Raw genomic sequence first — 20429 nt, 5'->3', positions numbered from 1 at the left:
TACTGCATGGCACCCGATCGGTGATGTACATACACGTCGACCTGTGGTGTTGTTAAACGCCCATTCATTCGTCCCAGTGTGCGGGAAAACGAAGATCGCCGAAGAATACAATGCCTGCCTTCCTTTATGAACCCGACAGTCATGGCAATTTAGATATTTGATAAGAAGATTTATTAAACAACACTCGAACACACTGCAGTGTGTTACAAGAGGACAATTTAAATACGTAATTCACATACATGATGATAGCTGCTTCAGGGTCTGGTATGTGCCATAGTGAGCTGTCATCTAGAACACGTGCAGTTAAACATCCTCCAGGGAGTGGTTTCCAGGCGTAGCATTAAGGACCTTTTCCCAGGCGTCCATTTGTTTTCCAGTGGACTCATTTGCTTCTGAGTTGGCTCATTTCCATGAGTCCATTCTCAAAATCCACGAGTGCATATTTCTTTCCCGGAAATAACAGGTTATTATACCCTTTATTTTGGTACCAAACACGATATGTTTATCTTTGAAAATAACAAAAGTTTGAAAAGAAGGTAACGAGGACTAGAATGTTATTCAGTTTCAAATTCCCTTTATTTTGACACCAAACTCGATAAAACATTGATTTAACAACCCCCCCCCCCCACACACACACACACACACACCACCACCACCACCACCACCACCGCCACTGACACCGGGGTAAGAATCCCTATCCCAGGGATATGAATACATAGAGGCAAGGAAATGCGTAACCCCTGTGTCAGCATTTCAGAAACAAATTGGGACGTAAAGAAAAAGAAAATTTGCTTGCACCATCCCCCCCCCCCCCCCCAACAGTGTTTTGCACCTTAAAACGCCTCTACATACCTTAAACTATCGCCAGAAGTCATGCTTAAAACAATGGCCGCCTGAAATACATTTCATATAAATTTTCTAAAAAACCCCAAACATGCCAGGGGACGCGGGAAAATGCTTTTCCTACGCAGCCGCGGCGCGTGCTTGTTTGGGCCTCTCCGGATTACTAGTCCTTCAAAAATGAGATAAAAAACATCGATTTAATCATGATCATGTTGGCCGATAATTTATAACCGCTTATTATGAGCCATGTGTTACATCACTACATTTCTATTGACTGTACACAGTACATAGTACACACCATAGGGCCTTCGAACACTCCAAACACGTGGATGCGATATGTCAGTGTAAGTGGCTCACTGCCGATAGCTTTTGACAGCCGTTAGCCATTATTATCAAGTTAGGTTAAATTTCAATGTTCAACCAAATAATTAAACAAATCCACACAATACCTAAACTATACACTCCCCCAAAATGTTCTGTTACACCATCAACTACTTGAATATATGTATGACAGACTATTTGATATGTAATAATTACTACAATCGTTAAAAAGTGTTAGTCGACAACATCTTTAAAATTGCAGCAAATTCAGGAATGTCTCTTTAATATACATGTAAAGACACTAATATGTTTTGTAGAACAATATATGTAATTACAATCGTTAAAACGTCTGTTAGTCAATAACATATTAAAATTTGATTAAAAGTCAGGAATGTCCCTTTAATGAGGGCTAAAACTAATAATAGGTCTAACATTTAAAAAAAAAGAAATTTACGATGCCAAGCATATAATTTTAACATTTACAGTCGGTAACAATCTCGGTCTCGATTCAATCCACCTTGATTAATCTCTGCAATTCGTTCATATTCCCTAGAAGCTCTCTTGCAGACGGTCTCGCGGTGGGGTGAAACTTCCAGCAACGATTCAGCACGTCCAGGAACTCCCCGGAGAGCGTGATGTCGTCTGGAACGGCGGGCAGCATACCACCCTCTCCGACCTGTCTGCGCAGCTGCAGTTCGTTCAGCCCGTAGAAGGGTTCCTCCTCCACGGTAAGCTCCAGCATCAGCAGCCCCACGGAGTAGACGTCTGCCATCATGTACTGCGACGAATCGAGCATCTCCCCACGGAGGACTTCCGGCGCGGAGTAGCGGGGCGTGCCTCGGTTTCTGAACGTCGCGTCCTGCATGGACATGGATGTCCCGGTCTCCGCCTTCATCATGCTCAGGCCGAAGTCGGTGATCTTGGCTGTGACCATCCTGTAGTCCTTCTCCTTGTCTTCTTCTTCCAGGGGGATGTCGAGCAACACGTTCTGGGACTTGATGTCGCAGTGAGCCACGCGTTTCTCGTGCAGGTAGGTTAGACCCGCGCACGCGTGTCTGAGCATGCGTATCTTCTCCTTGTCGTTGAACGCCATCTTGGAGGGAGAAAAAAAACGTAGGAAATAAAGGAAGGAAATGGTTTAGTTAACGACGCACTCAACACATTTTATTGACGGTTATATGGCGTCATGAAAAAATACGAGTCTAGGAATTGTTAGTTTTAACACCTCGGCGCATTTGCCCCTTACCCTCCCCTCACTTGAGGATGAAAATGTAACTTTTTGTTTTTTTATCCTACACGTTTTTAAATGATATATTAGAGATACTATGGAGCCAGTATGGAGGCTGTGACCACCCCCGCCCCCTCACCAACTAGAGGGAGGGAGGGAGGGGGACGGAGAGGGGGAAAGGGAGAGAGTGTGTACCTGCTGCTTATGGAGAGCATCAAACAGACTCATATTCATGAACTCCATAACGATGCACAGGTTGGGGGTTTGAACGCACGCCCCTATGAAGGCGACGATGTTGTCGTGTCTCAGATCACTGACGAGGCGGACCTCCTTGATGAAGTCCTCCAGACGGCGCCTGGAAACGTTCTGCATGTGCAGCTTCTTCACCGCCACAATCGTGCCCCTCCACCTGGCGGACAAAGTTAAAAAGCCATGTTGACATCATTTCATTTCAACTTATTTTCGTGCTTATATCCAATTAAGGTTCAAGCACGTTGTCATTGGCACACACCTCAGCTATCTGGGCTGTCCTCCTAGGATATTGGGTTAGGGTTAGTGAGAGAGAAGAGGGTGTAGTGGCCTTACACCTACCCATTGAGCCCTTAAACACTCACTTTGTAGTGGGGGTTGGTACCGGGCTGCAAACCCTGTACCTACCAGCCTGTAGTCCGAGGCTTAAAGGGACATTCCTGACTTTGTTGCAATGCTATAAAGTTTCTGGCTAATAAAACCTTTTTTAATTGTTAGAATGACAATTTACTTACATTTCCTTGTCCAGAATATCTATATCTGTATATCCAATGTGTTTTTGGTCCCCCAAATGTTCGTAGTAGCTCAATATGCATTTTTGCCAAATATTTTTTCGTACGTATCCATTTATTTTCCCCTTCAACCGTCAAATAAAGTCTATTTTTAGACGGCGGATTCCCTTCGACTTGTCATGCATTTGAAGCGCATCACGTGACCTTTTTGTGACGTAGAGCACATGTAAATACCATGCTGCCTGGTCATTTCGTACCCTAGTCATTTCGTACCATTGCAAAAAGTCATTTCGTACCTTAATTATTTCGTACCATTGTGAGAAGTCTTTCCATACCATAGTCATTTCATACCAGTATATAAAAAACGAATCGACCATAGCATAAAAGCAGTGTTTTTTTGTTTTTTAAATTTACTTTGACAGTTTGAAAATCAGAACACATTATTGTGCAGCATATCGTTATTGATTTACCATAACACCTGTCAACTGTTATTTCCACTTTACCTGACAAGAGCCGTATTTGGTATGTACTACTAACGGCCAACTTCGATGTTTTGTGAAATTGGCTCCAATTGACCAAAGTGTGCTTTTTTACATTCATAATTAATACATATGCTAATAATAATAAATAAATATGATTTTTTTTTTTCAGTTACCAGCTGAAATGGTCGAATATTACTTATTATTACTCGTTATCTTATTTGTTTAAGAAATAAACAATAACAACCACTGAACACATTGACTACCCTATCGATTACCAAATCAGCCAGTTGCTCATGTTTATTACTTATACACAATGACAATTATTTTATTTTTTTTGCTGATCAGAAACGCCCTTAAATTAACAACAAATTTGTTTCAGTGTATGGTACGAAATGACTTGATCTTTTTTTAGGGACAAAATTAAATATTTAATGATTTATAAAGTCAGTTGCAGGTGGTGTTTGCATCTTATATACGTAATTAGATTGGGTACGATATGACTTTCAATTTTGCAATGGTACGAAAGGACCAAATTAGGTACGAAATGACTATGGTACAAAAGAACCAAGCTACGAAATGACTATGGTACGAAAGGACCAAGGTACGAAGTGACTAGCAACCGGCCGAAACGACCAGATACCCATAAAATTGCACCGTCACAGTATTATGAGTATAATGCTTGGGTTGGGGCGAGTTGACTAATGGACAAAGGTCCGATCTTTCCAACATCTATAGATCTCTATAGCTATAAGTACAAGTGACCCTAACCCTAAATGCTAGAACGATCAGAAGGCTTGCCAAGCCGAAGGCAATAGAAAAGAGACAAGATCAAAAAGTTATTGAAGTTGAAAAAAAAGAAGAAAAAAAAGAACATTGTTATGAAATCTTGGAATTGTTATCGGCATCATTTCTACTTGTTTCTTTTAAAATGCGTCCATTCGTATCGCTTAATTCAACGAATTTTGTGTAATACTACTGACTTGTAGGAAACAAATGGAAAGTCGTTGGTAATCAATGCAAAACGTCAATAAATAAATAACATTGAAAACGTGCTTTCCATACGGTTCGTCCACTAGACAATTCGTCCACGGACGATTGGTCCACTCGATGACTGCATTTTTTTCATACATATTAATAGTTATTTCTTTGACATTGTAATCGTTTCTTAACATTATTTTGTGGTGTACTATAACCAAAAAAGTAAAATAGAGTTAGAATTCAACATTAATATCCATTTTTTATTAACTGTTTGTATTCATTATCATGCCCCGGACGATTCGTCCACTGACGATTCGTCCACTCGCTCGTACATTATCTCGCATGTCACGATGTGGTAAATAGGTAATGCAAGCCTCCGCGTCGGAAGACTTTATTACCCTCCCCCATGTCATGTTCTCCTTCAGTGGCGTACATTATATCCACTGTACCCTCCCTCGTCACATATTATCCCCATATGCCTAATAACCTCGAAATAAAATAAAAACTCGTTGTCTTCAATTCCAATATAATTAAATGTACATTAAAAAACAATTCAACAAATGTCATTCAAACAAAGCGTGTTGTTTTAGACGCGACTTGATTCAACTTTCCGGATCTCGTTTCACGGACTGTGTTTCCGTTGACTGGTGATCGCATTGAGTCAGTTTTGTCGGAATCGAACGGAAAGGATCGGCGATCTCCGTAACCCCCCCCCCCCCCCCCCCCCCCCCCCCCCCCCCCCCCCAAAAAAAAATAATTCAAAAACAAATCACGCACTTACTGAAATGTGCATCTGCTAGATCGGGGAACTTTCTCGGATTGAATCATTGCTAAAACTAGGTTGTAGAATCGAACTTTTTGTTGAACTTTGGAGTAATCATCTATCAACAATGGGACCGGCCTCGGTGGCGTCGTGGCAGGCCATCGGTCTACAGGCTGGTAGGTACTGGGTTCGGATCCCAGTCGAGGCATGGGATTTTTAATCGAGATACCGACTCCAAACCCTGAGTGAGTGCTCCGCAAGGCTCAATGGGTAGGTGTAAACCACTTGCACCGACCAGTGATCCATAACTGGTTCAACAAAGGCCATGGTTTGTGCTATCCTGCCTGTGGGAAGCGCAAATAAAAGACCCCTTGCTGCCTGTCGTAAAAAGAGTAGCCTATGTGGCGACAGCGGGTTTCCTCTAAAAACAGTGTCAGAATGACCATATGTTTGACGTCCAATAGCCGATGATAAGATAAAAAATCAATGTGCTCTAGCGGCGTCGTTAAATAAAACAAACTTTACTATCAACAATCGGAGAAGTTGGGTCATAACCCCTACCCACCCCCCTATGAAAATCTCAAAGGATTTACACGATTTGGAAAAACGATCCTTAGAGACCCAGAAAAATCGGAAAATCCGGCATATGCCAGAAAACTTTCACCCATGGAAATGTACTGAGGAAATAAAAACCCAGTAGACGAATCGTCCGGAACTGATTTTTTGTAGTGGACGAATCGTCTCGAATTCCTCAGTGGACGAATTTTCAGTGGACGAATCGTCCGTGGACAAATTGTCCAGTGGACGAATCGACTGCATCCCAAAAACGTGTACTCACCGAAGCCATGTTGAATATTGCATTGTGGGAAATTTGTGTTCTCGTCATCACTGCGACCTTTCCGCAAGGATTTCAAATAATCGTGTCATGGGGAATCCCGAAAGTATTGTTCTATGTAAGTATTTCAATTTCGCTATTTTCATTGATTTTTTTTACACAAATGTATTACAGGTGAGTTTACTAATCCATATTACTGTCATTTTATTAGCTTTAAAGTCAGGAATGTCCCTTTAATCACTGAGCCGCCGAGGCCGGTTATGTTGGCATTGAAGGCAATGAAAAGGTAGTTAGTTGTTGCGTTGAATTTGCCACGTGACAGTGTCGGTATCTTCTACAATGATTTTAAATAATATTAATCAATATATGTTTTCGACTTGGCAGTACTCCTACAGGCGGTGCAGGAAGGATGAAGTATTATTTTGCCTTGTCCGCATCGGTCATACATATTTGACGCGTTCATTTGTTTTAAAGGAAGACCTTCCTCCTCAGTCTGAACATTGTCAGTGTGCACTAATTGTGCGTCACATTTTGGCTGAGTGTGATCAGCTGAAGCCGACGAGAAATGATATTCTAAATATTTGGCAACCGAAATGTTTTGGAATCTTTTAAATTCCACCCAGAATTAATTTTAAATATTTCTTCATTCCTTCATTCATTGTTTTGTTTAAAGACACCAGTAGAGCACATTGATTTATTTAATCATCGGTTTTTGCATGTCAAATATTTGTTAATTCTGTAGCAAGGGATTTTTTATATGCACCATCCGACAGACAGGATAACGCATACCTACAGCCTTCGATATACCAGTCGTGGTGCACTGGGTGGAATAAGAAATAGCCCAATGGACCCACCGACAGGGATCGATACTCATCCGGTCTCGTTGGTGTCGTGGTTAAGCCATCGGACATGAGGCTGGTAGGTACTGGGTTCGCAGCCTGGCACCGGCTTCCACCCAAAGTGAGTTTTAATGACTCAGTGAGTAGGTGTAAGGTGCCCAGGATAGAGTGCTTGAACATTTAATTGGATATAAGCACGAAATTAATTGAAGACCACCACTACACCCACTCCTTTCTCACTAACCTCTAATACACTGTCCTGGAGAGACAGCCCATATAACTGAGGTATATGTGTGCCCAGGACAGAGTGCTTGAACAGTTAATTGGATATAAGCACGGAACTAAATTGCAGACCACCACTACACCCACTCCTTTCTCACTAACCTCTAATACACTGTCCTGGAGAGATAGCCCATATAGCTGAGGTATATGTGTGCCCAGGACAGAGTGCTTGAACATTTAATTGGATATAAGCACGGAACTAAATTGCAGACCACCACTACACCCTCTCCTCTCTCACTTGCCACGAATCAACTGTCCTTGACAGAGTGGTTGAACCTTAATTGGAAATAAGCACGAAACTCTATTTGAAATGAAATGAAATGATCGATGCTTGACGACGTAGACGTCATATCTGTTCGCCATAGTGGATGAGATATTCTCAGAAATCTGAAACTGAATTGAAATGAAATGATCGATCGATACCTGGCGAAGAAGACGAGATATTCTCTGAAATCTGAAACTGAATTGAATGAAATTATCGATGGATCGATACCTGGCAAAGAAGAGGAGATATTCTCAGAAATCTGAAACTGAATTGAAATGAAATGATCGATGGATACCTGGCGAAGAAGACAAGATATTCTCAGAAATCTGAAACTGAATTGAAATGAAATTATCGATATATCGATACCTGGCGAAGAAGACGAGATATTCTCTGAAATCTGAAACTGAATTGAAATGAAATGATCGATCGATACCTGGCGAAGAAGACGAGATATTCTCTGAAATCTGAAACTGAATTGAATGAAATTATCGATGGATCGATACCTGGCGAAGACGACGAGATATTCTCAGAAATCTGAAACTGAATTGAAATGGAATGATCGATGGATACCTGGCGAAGAAGACGAGATATTCTCTGAAATCTGAAACTGAATTGAAATGAAATGATCGATGGATGGATACCTGGCGAAGAAGACGTCACCGAATGACCCACTTCCTATCTGTTCTCCGATCTCCAGCTCGTCGTAGTTGATGATGTAGTCTCTGCCGACGTCCACGTGTTCAAGATCTGTCCTCGGCGGTTGGGTGGAGCCCGTCTCTTCCTGCCAGCGAGACAACTCTCTCTGGCGGTTAGTGTAGTTTACAGCGTAGTCCGTGGCTTCGTTCACTTCTTCACCATCGACGCTGTAGTCATCGAACGGGAAGTCGTAGGATTGTTGTTGCTGCAAGATCAAAACTTGTGAATGAATGATTCGAGCAGAGGGTTCAACAAATCTACTATGTCGATGCAGTAATCACCGAACGGGAAGGAAGGAAGGAAATATTTTATTTAACGATGCACTCAACACATTTTATTTACTGTTATATAGCGTTGGCCATATGGTTATGGACCACACATATACTGATGGACCCATTGGGCTATTTCTCGCTCCAGCCAGTGCACCACAACTGGTATATCAAAGGCCGTGGTATGTGTTATCCTGTCTATGGGATGGTGCATATAAAAAATCATTTGCTGCTGATCGAAAGGAGTAGCCCATGAAGTGGCGACAGCGAGTTTCCTCTCTCAGCAGCTGTGTTGTCCTTAACCACATGTCCGACGCCATATAACCATAAATAAAATGTGTTCAGTGCGTCGTTAAAGAAAATATTTCCGTCCTTCCTAGCATTTAAAATAAAGGTAGAGACCTTACAACGGATGAATCGCTTTCTTTGCCAATATTTAAAGAAAATTCCGAAAATATTAACAGGCCCTTACTTAATTATGCTGAATATACATTTATAAACAAGTGACGTCATTAAAAATAACATGAAAATGAAATTATAACCTGCTATTGTCAGGTCATGTGACATAATCATGTTGATAGAAGTCATTGGTTTTATCTTAAATATTAGCATTATACATTTATAATTATAATAAGATAACCAATCAGAAACAAGTTTACAAATGCACATTTGTACTTAACAGGGTAGTCCGAGTACTCTGCTGTTCGAGAGATAGACGGACAGTTATGATCGCTCTCTCAGTCAGTGATAACTGGGTAGTCCGAGTACTCTACCGTTCGAGAGATAGACGGAGTTATGATCGCTCTCTCAGTCAATGATAACTGGGTAGTCTGAGTACTCTGCCGTTCGAGAGATAGACGGACAGTTATGATCGCTCTCTCAGTCCGTGATAACTGGGTAGTCCGAGTACTCTGCCGTTCGAGAGATAGACGGACAGTTATGATCGCTCTCTCAGTCAGTGATAACTGGGTAGTCCGAGTACTCTGCCGTTCGAGAGATAGACGGACAGTTATGATCGCTCTCTCAGTCAGTGATAACAGGGTAGTCCGAGTACTCTGCCGTTCGAGAGATAGACGGAGAGTTATGATCGCTCTCTCAGTCAGTGATAACTGGGTAGTCCGAGTACTCTGCCGTTCGAGAGATAGACGGACAGTTATGATCGCTCTCTCACTCCGTGATAACAGGGTAGTCCGAGTACTCTGCCGTTCGAGAGATAGACGGACAGTTATGATCGCTCTCTCACTCCGTGATAACAGGGTAGTCCGAGTACTCTGCCGTTCGAGAGATAGACGGACAGTTATGATCGCTCTCTCAGTCAGTGATAACTGGGTAGTCCGAGTACTCTGCCGTTCGAGAGATAGACGGACAGTTATGATCGCTCTCTCACTCCGTGATAACAGGGTAGTCCGAGTACTCTGCCGTTCGAGAGATAGACGGACAGTTATGATCGCTCTCTCACTCCGTGATAACAGGGTAGTCCGAGTACTCTGCCGTTCGAGAGATAGACGGACAGTTATGATCGTTCTCTCAGTCAGTGATAACTGGGTAGTCCGAGTACTCTGCCGTTCGAGAGATAGACGGACAGTTATGATCGCTCTCTCACTCCGTGATAACAGGGTAGTCCGAGTACTCTGCCGTTCGAGAGATAGACGGACAGTTATGATCGTTCTCTCAGTCAGTGATAACTGGGTAGTCCGAGTACTCTGCCGTTCGAGAGATAGACGGACAGTTATGATCGCTCTCTCACTCCGTGATAACAGGGTAGTCCGAGTACTCTGCCGTTCGAGAGATAGACGGACAGTTATGATCGCTCTCTCAGTCAGTGATAACTGGGTAGTCCGAGTACTCTGCCGTTCGAGAGATAGACGGACAGTTATGATCGCTCTCTCACTCCGTGATAACAGGGTAGTCCGAGTACTCTGCTGTTCGAGAGATAGACGGACAGTTACGATCGCTCTCTCACTCCGTGATAACAGGGTAGTCCGAGTACTCTGCCGTTCGAGAGATAGACGGACAGTTATGATGGCTCTCTCAGTCAGTGATAACTGGGTAGTCCGAGTACTCTGCCGTTCGAGAGATAGACGGACAGTTATGATCGCTCTCTCAGTCAGTGATAACAGGGTAGTCCGAGAGATAGACGGAGAGTTAGGATCGCTCTCTCAGTCAGTGATAACTGGGTAGTCCGAGTACTCTGCCGTTCGAGAGATAGACGGAGAGTTATGATCGCTCTCTCAGTCAGTGATAACTGGGTAGTCCAAGTACTCTGCCGTTCGAGAGATAGACGGACAGTTATGATCGCTCTCTCAGTCCGTGATAACAGGGTAGTCCGAGTACTCTGCCGTTCGAGAGATAGACGGACAGTTATGATCGCTCTCTCAGTCCGTGATAACAGGGTAGTCCGAGTACTCTGCCGTTCGAGAGATAGACGGACAGTTATGATCGCTCTCTCAGTCCGTGATAACTGGGTAGTCCGAGTACTCTGCCGTTCGAGAGATAGACGGAGAGTTATGATCGCTCTCTCAGTCAGTGATAACTGGGTAGTCCGAGTACTCTGCCGTTCGAGAGATAGACGGAGAGTTATGATCGCTCTCTCAGTCAGTGATAACTGGGTAGTCCGAGTACTCTGCCGTTCGAGAGATAGACGGACAGTTATGATCGCTCTCTCAGTCAGTGATAAATGGGCAGTCCGAGTACTCTGTCGTTCGAGAGACAGACGGACAGTTATGATCGCTCTCTCAGTCAGTGATAACAGGTTAGTCCGAGTACTCTGCCGTTCGAGAGACAGACGAACAGTTATGATCGCTCTCTCAGTCAGTGATAACAGGTTAGTCCGAGTACTCTGCCGTTCGAGAGATAGACGGGCAGTTATGATCGCTCTCTCAATCAGTGATAACTGAACTTAAAACACTGAATGGCCGATTCCCGCACTAATTAATGAAACACAGATCCTATGTTTGACGCTAAATACCTTTCCATTGATAATTGTCGAGTTCGCCAATAACAAATATTTCACATATTAACCACTAATACACACACTACAAGAAGAAACCCGCCAGCACCTGAGCTTTATTGAGCTGCAGAGTACTCGGGCTACGTAACAGGGAGGGGCGGGACGTAACAGGCCCGTAGGAAAGACTTTGGGAGTGTGTGTGTGGGAGTGGGAGGTGCGGGGGGGGGGGGGGGGCACTGACGGATCGGGTACAAACTATATCAGATTTTGGTTACAATGGCAAACATTAATATGTAAAAAGACAAAAAACGGCTCGCAAGTGTGTGTGTGTGGGTGTGTGTGTGGGGTGCACGTGCCCCCTCCCCCCGGGTTCCTAACGGCCTGCGTAACCCAGTGGTAATGCGCTCGCTTGGTGCGCGGTCAATCTGGGATCTCGCGTTCCAGCCAGTGGACCACGACTTGTATATCAAAGGCCTTGGTATGCGCTATCCTGTCTGTTGAATGGAAAATTTAGTGGGTTTCCTCTCTGAGACTCTGTCTAAACTACCGAAAGTTTGACATCCAATAGCCGATGATTAATAAATCAATGTGCTCTAGTGATGTCGTTAAAGAAAAGAAACTTACATAACAGGGTTGAAATATGTGCAAACTTGATTTGACTGAACAAACTAACCTTTTGTTCAAGGTAGGCTACTAGATCATCGATGAGCTTGGTTATTTTGTCCTTCTTCGCTCGTCTCGGGTTGGGACAGGTCCCCCACGGCTTGTCAACTCTACCCAACTGCCGGTTCAGCTCCGTATCCCGGTATTTCTCGTCTTTTCTGGAGATCGGTACCGTGCCCAGCGGTTTCCCCACACGGTCGTGCTTTCGGTTGAAGGCGTTATCGACGTACACTTTTCCGGTCCCTCGCTTTTCACCCGATTTTGAGCCGGTTCCAAAAGGTTTCCCAACCCGGTTCAATTTCCTGTTCAGCGAGTTGTCCTTGTAGACCTTGGATGAAGACAAAGCCATCTGGTCGAATTTCGCATTAAGACCGCTGCCGCTCCCAGACTTAGACACTGAAGATAGAACGAATACCAGTTTCAACAAACATCAGTTAAGTTTATTTTCTTTAGCGCATTGCTTTATTAATCATCGGCTATTGGATGTCAGACATTTGGTAATTTTGACGAATAGTCTTAGAGGTAGTATTAAACCAAATAACTTCCGGCTTGGTCAAAGTTGGAGCTGCACGGAACCTTTGATAGACAAGTGAACACCACAAATCCTGAGATTGGTGATAAATATGAGTGTGTTGGTTGTAAAAAAAAAAAAAAAAAAAAAAATTCATCTGGGCAAAAAATGTATGCGATTTTATTTCATCTAGTATCACTGTGTCAAGTAGCCTTGTGCTTGAAACATGTATGGGGTACCTGTAAAAAAACCTGAACTAGAATTTTGTGCGGAACTAGGGTAGTCATGAGCAGCTTGACCACCAATATTTTTCTGATCCACTTTAAGGGTGAGGGGTGGTAGTATTTATATCCGTGGCGTTTATGTCGATTGATACGCTGCAGGTAGGAGTTTTAACCACATATGTTACTATTATCGTCTATGGGATTTGATTTGGTAGTATACACCCTACAGAGGAAACTCGCTACATTGTTTTCCATTTGTAGTAAGGGATACTTAAATATGCAACATCCCACAAACTGGACATATACGAACCCAACCAACCATGCTGGGGTGTCGTTAAACATTCATTCATTCATATGCCAGTCGTGGACCAGTGGCTGTAACGCGATATAGCCCAATGGGCCCACAGACGATTCGCGTGGGTGGAAATAAAATTAAGTAAGGAAGGAAGCACATTTTATTTACAGTTATATGGCGTCGGACATATGGTTAAGGACCACACATGCATTGAGAGGGGAAATCCGCTGTCGCCACTTCATGCGCTACTCTTTTTGATTAGCAGAAGGGATCTTTTATATGCACCATCCCACAGACAGGATAGTACACACCACGGCCTTTGTTACACCAGTTGTGGAGCACTGGCTGGATAAAATTAAGTTTTAATTTGTTTTTAAAATGTAATATCTATTGAATGAATGTTTTACGACATATCAGCACGAAATATATATTGACGGTTATGTGTAAATGTATAAATAAATCGACGATCAACATCTTTATATAAATTCAAAAGTTAAATGTAAACAGTTTAAAGAGCCGTGAACCCCCGCCCCCCCCACACCCACCCCCCACACAAACACACACCAAACACCAGCCCCGCCAAAAAAAAATTAAAAAAGGAGAAAAAGAAATAAAAACAAGAACAACCAGTTACCACACTGACAAATGGACAAAAATACACTTTTTCCGCATCATCATCATCATCCAAGTAGAAGATGTTCCACTGTCATACATACTGTCAATCGTGGAAACATAAAGCTCAGTCTGAAACATATACTAGTATTTTGATGCAAGGGAATCTAAAATTTAATCCAGGGCTTTCACTACTGTCATTGGCAATATGGATGCCTGCCACAGGATATGACACTTACCAACGGCTGTACCAAGTTCCTGTCCTACTCGACCTAACCTTTGGTTGTAGGCATTGTCGACGTACGTCTTTGACGACGATCCAGAGGACCCACTTCTAGAGTGGACTGCCGTCCCGTGTTCCATTCCAACCCGTCCAAGGCTGCGGTTCATTGCGTTGTCGACGTATGTTGAAGATGAAACTCCAGAGGAGTAGCTTCTACCACCACTGGAGGACCCACTTCTAGAGTGGACTGCCGTCCCGTGTTCCATTCCAACCCGTCCAAGGCTGCGGTTCATAGAGTTGTCTACGTACGTTGATGATGAAATGCCAGAGGAGTAGCTGCTACCACCACCACCACCGCTGGAGGATCCACTTGTAGAGTGGACTGCCGATCCTCGATCCATTCCAACCCGTCCAAGACTGCGGTTCATTGCGTTGTTCACGTAATGTCCTTTCGGCATTTTCGATTATTTAACCCTGAAACAACAAATGTTCATGCTTATATTCAAAATGTTCAGTAGAATAGAATAGAACACAATAGATGTTGAACCACACCCCAACACGAAAAATGCATCGGCTGTTGGGTGTCGAACTATGGTAAATGCAAAACTCAAAACTTCAAAATGTTCAAAGTCAGGCACGTGTGCAGGAGTGTTTTGGGTTCGGATCTCCTCTCCTCTCTCAAGCAAATTTGTGTCTTTTTTTAATACAATTTCAAGGGGAGCACGACCCGACCCTCACTCGTCAAAGTCCAGACCCCCTTCTAAAACATTTTGCACATGGGCCCACGATATGCATCACAGGCACGGCTGGGCTGATGATACTGAATCAAAAATATTATTGGTAGTAAATCTTAAGGAAGAGATGCATTTGACTTGTAGAAAGTAGGAAATTGCATTTCAAGACCTAAAGTTTTCAACATTTTGCGGGGGAGCATACCCCCGCATCCCCTAGAAACTTTGTTTTGCGCCCTCGATCTCAAGCAGCCCCTCCAATGTCTACTTGCTTCCGCCGTGCCTGTATCATACATACTATTTTCAGCAGTGTCAACCGATTTCAATAAAGGCATGTAACAAAATAAAAGAAAATACGCGATACCAGTTGGAAGTTGATTATTAAAAACATGAAATTTAGCTATCACTTCGGTAAATCTTATCTCAGGTCAGGTCAGGTCAGGTCAGGTCAGGTCAGGTCATATGGCTCAGCGTGCACATTCATAGCAAGCTGTTGTAGCGCACCTGTCAAGTTGTACCCATTGTCCTCGGTCCCTAAATGTAGACACGCTTATCTTGTCTGCTAGGGGGCGGGACGTAGCCCAGTGGTAAAGTGTTCGCTTGATGAGCGGTCGGTCTAGGATCGATCCCCGTCAGTGGACCCATTGGGCTATTTCTCGTTCTAGTCGGTGCTCCACAACTGGTGTAAAAAAGGCCGTGGTATGTACTATCCTGTCTGTGGGATGATGCATATAAAAGATCCCTTGCTGCTAATCGAAAAAAGTAGCTCATGAAGTGGCGACAGCGGGTTCCCTCTCTCGATATCTGTGTGGTCCTTAACCATATGTCTGACGCCATATAACCGTAAATAAAATGTGTTGAGTGCGTCGTTAAATAAAGCTGCTAATCGAAAAGAGTAGCCCATGAAGTGGCGACAGCGGGTTTCCTCTCTCAATATCTGTGTGGTCCTTAACCATATGTCTGACGCCATATAACCGTAAATAAAATGTGTTGAGTGCGTCGTTAAATAAATCCTCTCTTTGACTGTCAAAAATAACCATATGTTTGACATCCAATAGCCGATGATTAATAAATCAATGTGCTCAAGTGGTGTCGTTAAACAAATCAAACTTCTTCCTGATCCCAAGAGATCGGAGTTTTCGACTAACAGCGAATTTAAAATAAGGAAATTGCTGAGTATATATAGGTACAGGTAGCGTGTAGCTTATGAATCGTAACCCGTCTGAATACGTTAAATATGTATGACAGATGAGAACCCGGCACAAAATCAACTTCATCCATCACAGGAGGACTGCCACTGACAGAGCTTGTTCGCAATAGCACTTTTGTAACGCCAACAACAGGAACAAAGGTTGATCGTACAAGAGGCTGGTTAAAAACAGTCACGATAAGTTCTTGTTTGCAAGGTTTATTCATTATTGATAAAAAAAAACTAGATACTGAAAAAAAAAGTTTTGTTTAACGACACCACTAGAGCACATTGATTTATGAATCATTGCTATTGGATGTCAAACGTTTGGTAATTTTGACATAGTCTTTAGAGAGGAAACCCGCTTTTTTATCCAGTAGTAGCAAGTGATCTTTCATATGCATCATCCCACGGACAGGATAGCACATACTACGGACTTTGATATACCAGTCGTGGTGCACTGAACTAGAAATAATCCAATGGGCCCACCGACGGGGATCGATCCTAGACCGACCGTGCATCAAGGGAGCGCTTTACCACTGGGCTACGTCCCGCCCCCTCTAATTTATTGTAATTAAAATAGTGTAAATAAAAACTAAATCATATGTAGATGTAGATGTAGATGTAGATATAAATATATATATATATATGTGTGTGTGTGTGTGTGTGTGTGTGTGTTTGTGTGTGTGTGTCCGGATCTCTGCGTAAACCGGTCCATTTCTAAAGCCCCGTCCAGCTACCGTTTATCTCTTAGGTATAAATCTCTATCTAATCCGTATTCTGTCTACTCCGGACTCTGGATAAAAAATCAAGAACGAAAGAATCGTTCATGCATTAATTACCCCTGTCTACACCGGATTGGGATTTGACGGGCTGCTTAATTAGTTGAACAATGATCGTCATTTGCCAAGTAATCAGGACACCGTCGCAAGATCAAATACAAAATGTAATCACACTCGTGTGAAGTTTAGTCTTAATACGGTAGGCCGTTAGATCAATCGGATTAATATTAATGTGTGTGTTGATACCTAATGCCCCATTCCCAGTCTGCAGCTCGTCGCGGTAAGACGTGTTTGTGCACACTGCACGTGCTTTCGTGGCTCGACTTCGGGATCCTTCACTTTTGTTGTTTTTGTCAACGAATGAAGTTTTCTACTGGGATGTATGCGGCCATTGGAACTGATTGAATGCTGGAACGCTTCTCGTTTCGACAGTCTGCACCATCAGGTTGGATTCTTTTTTAGCGAGATCCCTTGCCTCCACGTCATTTCTCCGTCGGACTATGTTGACTTGTTTTTTTCGTGACTCGTATGACGGCCATTCTGCAGAACGCCACGGTTGTTCGCGTTTATTCTCTACATGTCCGCGCCTGTCCTAGCAGCACTGGAAGATTGATCGCCCCACTCTAAGAAGAAAAAGGAAGCGGGGTCGGCCCCTACTACTCTTTTCTAGACTTTACTTTGTTTGACTGTAATACCCTCTCGTATCCTCCGGAGTCGGGCCCGTCCGCACCACTATACCAACCCATGACTGGACTATACCCTAGTCTGATTCTCTCTCTCTCGTTCAGACGGATCCGGCTTCTCAAGATCTGTATTTCAGCACAGCACTACACCTTCAACGTCTATTGACTGTCAATCTAGGGGTTTTCTTGACGGGATGCAACCCATCTCGTCCCTACAAGCTGTGCACGAGGCCACTCACGTGGACATATAGATCGGACTTTAAACTTTTAGACCTTCGTTCAAAAGTTTATGTCGAAATTACTCTTTTTTTTGTGTACTATTAAATAGTCCGATCCTCCCTTCTTTCTCTTATTTATTTTGACTGTCCTTCTAAAATGCTCCAAATTATATAAATATTCGACCGAGCAATCAATTCTTTTTATTTCTGGCTTGTAACTTTTTTTTTTTAAATTCTATTAACTTTTTTTTACTAATTGCTATTTTTCTAAATTTTGTCCATTTTCAACTCTAACCCCCCCCCCCCCCCCCCCCCCATCCCGAGTCGTTTTTTAACGCATGCGTCTGCGTTAAAAAACGCAGACTCAAGGCAGCGGTTGCGTCTCGTGTGCGCCTACCTGCGATGCGTTCCTGTGATCCACTGACGATTTCTTTTATTAATTAATTTATTTATACTTTACTCTAGGAAAAATAACAAAGATTAAATGTAAATTATTAATACATTTTAAAACATAATAAACTTTATTTAAAACATAATGTACAATATACTTTTACGATATAAATCTTTCTTATTTCACAATTGTTTGTTTTAATTATTATTATTAGGCATAGTACAATGAATGCAATAATTTATATTTTTAAATTTCAACTATTTAGAAACATAATAAAAATTAAAAATTGCAGCAAACTCAGGAATGTCCCTTTGAGTATACTGTGAAATAATCGATTGCAAGTCTGGCTTGTATGACTGTGTTTCCCAACCATCCATGGGTTCAAATGTAATAGTTGATCGTGATCATTCAAGAACCATAACTCTGGATGAACTCTGTCTAAATCGGTCCTCTGTGTAAACCAGACTATTTCGACGGCACCAAGTGAGTCCGGTTTAGACAGAGTCCACTGTGTGTGTGTGTGTGTGTGTGTGTGTGTGTGTGTATATATATATATATACAAGGGAGTAGATAAAAGTAGCCGCTTAAGACAGGTGACCGCTGAGTACAGGTTGCCACATATATAGTCTTTAAAACATTTGTTTTCTTTCTTTCTTTACAGTCTGTACTGCTAATCAACGGATGTGTGCTTCACAGTTGACTATAAATCAACTTTTCACGTCGTCTCCTTCAGAACTAAAAGTTTCTTTTATTTAACGACGCCACTAGAGCACATTGATTTTTTTATCTTATCATCGGCTATTGGACGTCAAACATATGGTCATTCTGATACTGTTTTTAGAGGAAACCCGCTGTCGCCACATAGGCTACTCTTTTTACGACAGGCAGCAAGGGATCTTTTATTTGCGCTTCCCACAGGCAGGATAGCACAAACCATGGCCTTTGTTGCACCAGTTATGGATCACTGGTCGGTGCAAGTGGTTTACACCTACCCATTGAGCCTTGCGGAACACTCACTCAGGGTTTGGAGTCGGTATCTGGATTAAAAATCCCATGCCTCGACTGGGATCCGAACCCAGTACCTACCAGCCTGTAGACCGATGGCCTGCCACGACGCCACCGAGGCCGGTCCTTCAGAACTAATGCAAATGGAATGTATTAAATTAACCGTTCTCAACAAGGTTTTTTTTTAAATTATTTAATTCCTACTTCATGCAGTGTACTGTCATAGTAAGTGAATCTACAAATGTCAAGCGTAGCCTGCCCAGAGGCAATTAGATGCATTCCAGACAGGTTTGACATTATATATATATATATATATATATATATATATATATATATATATATATATATATATATATATATATATATATATATATATACGTGTCCAGAGGGCTTCAAGGTTTATATTACACACACACACACACACACACACACACACACACACACACACACACGGATACAAACCACAGTACGCCCCTGAAGGTTTGCTAACACGGTTATTGACTGGGGATACCCGTGTCATACGCCCGTCACAAGTATACCTTACCAAAACAAAATGGACGTCAGGAGATCCCGTTACGTTTTGGGATGGCGAATAACTGTTGACGGCGATGTAGCTAGGTGACCGTTGACGTTCACGACGACGTCGAACTGTGCCCTCAATGTGGATGTCGTCCGTTGGTAGCCACAAATAAAACTAAAATGTCTCGTTACAGAGAGGATCTTAGCGATAACTTCACAATGTAGAATGTGACCCAGATTTTAAAGCAGTTCACGCGATACAGAAGGGAAACAAAGTTCAATGACACTGAGCTTTATTTACGGCATCGATGGGAGATTTTCCACGAAATATCTCTACTTTCAGTTTACACCATCTCGAGGAAAGGAAAGGAATGGAATGTTGAACAAAAGTTAAAGTTCGTTTTGTTTAACGACACCACTAGAGCGCACTGATTTATTAATCATCGGCTATCGGATGTCAAACATTCGGTAACTGCGACATATAGACTTAGAGAGGAAACCCGCTACATTACTTCCATTACTAGCATGGGATCTTTTTATATGCATCATTCCACAGACAGGATAAAACATACCACGGCCTTTGATACTCCAGCTATACTGGCTGAAACGAGACATAGTCCAATGGGTTCACCGACGGGTATCGATCCTAGACCGACCGCGCATCAAGCGAACGCTTTACCACTGGGCTACGTCCCGCCCCCTTTACGACTGGAATGGTGAACAATACCTCGGACATATTTAATGACGCTGATCTTTATTTATGGCTATGACGACAGATTTTCCACGAAATGTCTCCACTTTCAGTCTCGCTACAGGTTGTTCTAGGAGGAAAGGAAAGTTCCAACAATACTTCGGCACATTTTAGATGAAT

The 20429-nt window shown here is 42.7% G+C and overlaps 1 protein-coding gene across 1 annotated transcript; it reads right to left on the bottom strand.

Moving 5' to 3' along the window:
• Positions 1-1521: 1521 nt before the first annotated feature.
• On the bottom strand, positions 1522-19825 carry LOC121377059 (serine/threonine-protein kinase STY8-like). The gene is made up of 6 exons (XM_041504918.1): positions 19584-19825; positions 14057-14514; positions 12186-12571; positions 8239-8498; positions 2588-2801; positions 1522-2257 (listed from the first exon to the last, which is right to left on the bottom strand). The coding sequence occupies exons 2-6, from the start codon at positions 14496-14498 to the stop codon at positions 1673-1675; spliced, it is 1887 nt and encodes a 628-aa protein (XP_041360852.1). The 5' UTR covers positions 14499-14514; positions 19584-19825; the 3' UTR covers positions 1522-1672.
• Positions 19826-20429: the final 604 nt, after the last annotated feature.

This window comes from Gigantopelta aegis, chromosome 7 (genome assembly GCF_016097555.1).
Source record: "Gigantopelta aegis isolate Gae_Host chromosome 7, Gae_host_genome, whole genome shotgun sequence".
Taxonomy (NCBI): Eukaryota; Metazoa; Mollusca; class Gastropoda; order Neomphalida; family Peltospiridae; genus Gigantopelta; species Gigantopelta aegis.
The sequence above is the reverse complement of the archived record's forward strand: the minus strand, read 5'-3'. Positions and strand labels throughout refer to the sequence as shown.

Excerpts from the sequence above, each read along its gene's own strand:
- LOC121377059 (XM_041504918.1), bottom strand. The coding sequence starts at position 14,498 with ATGCCGAAAGGACATTACGTGAACAACGCAATGAACCGCAGTCTTGGA. Across the intron at positions 2,802-8,238 it reads GGTGACGTCTTCTTCGCCAG|GTGGAGGGGCACGATTGTGG; the intron begins GTATCCATCCAT and ends TTTGTCCGCCAG. Across the intron at positions 2,258-2,587 it reads ATGCTCTCCATAAGCAGCAG|ATGGCGTTCAACGACAAGGA; the intron begins GTACACACTCTC and ends TCTCCCTCCAAG.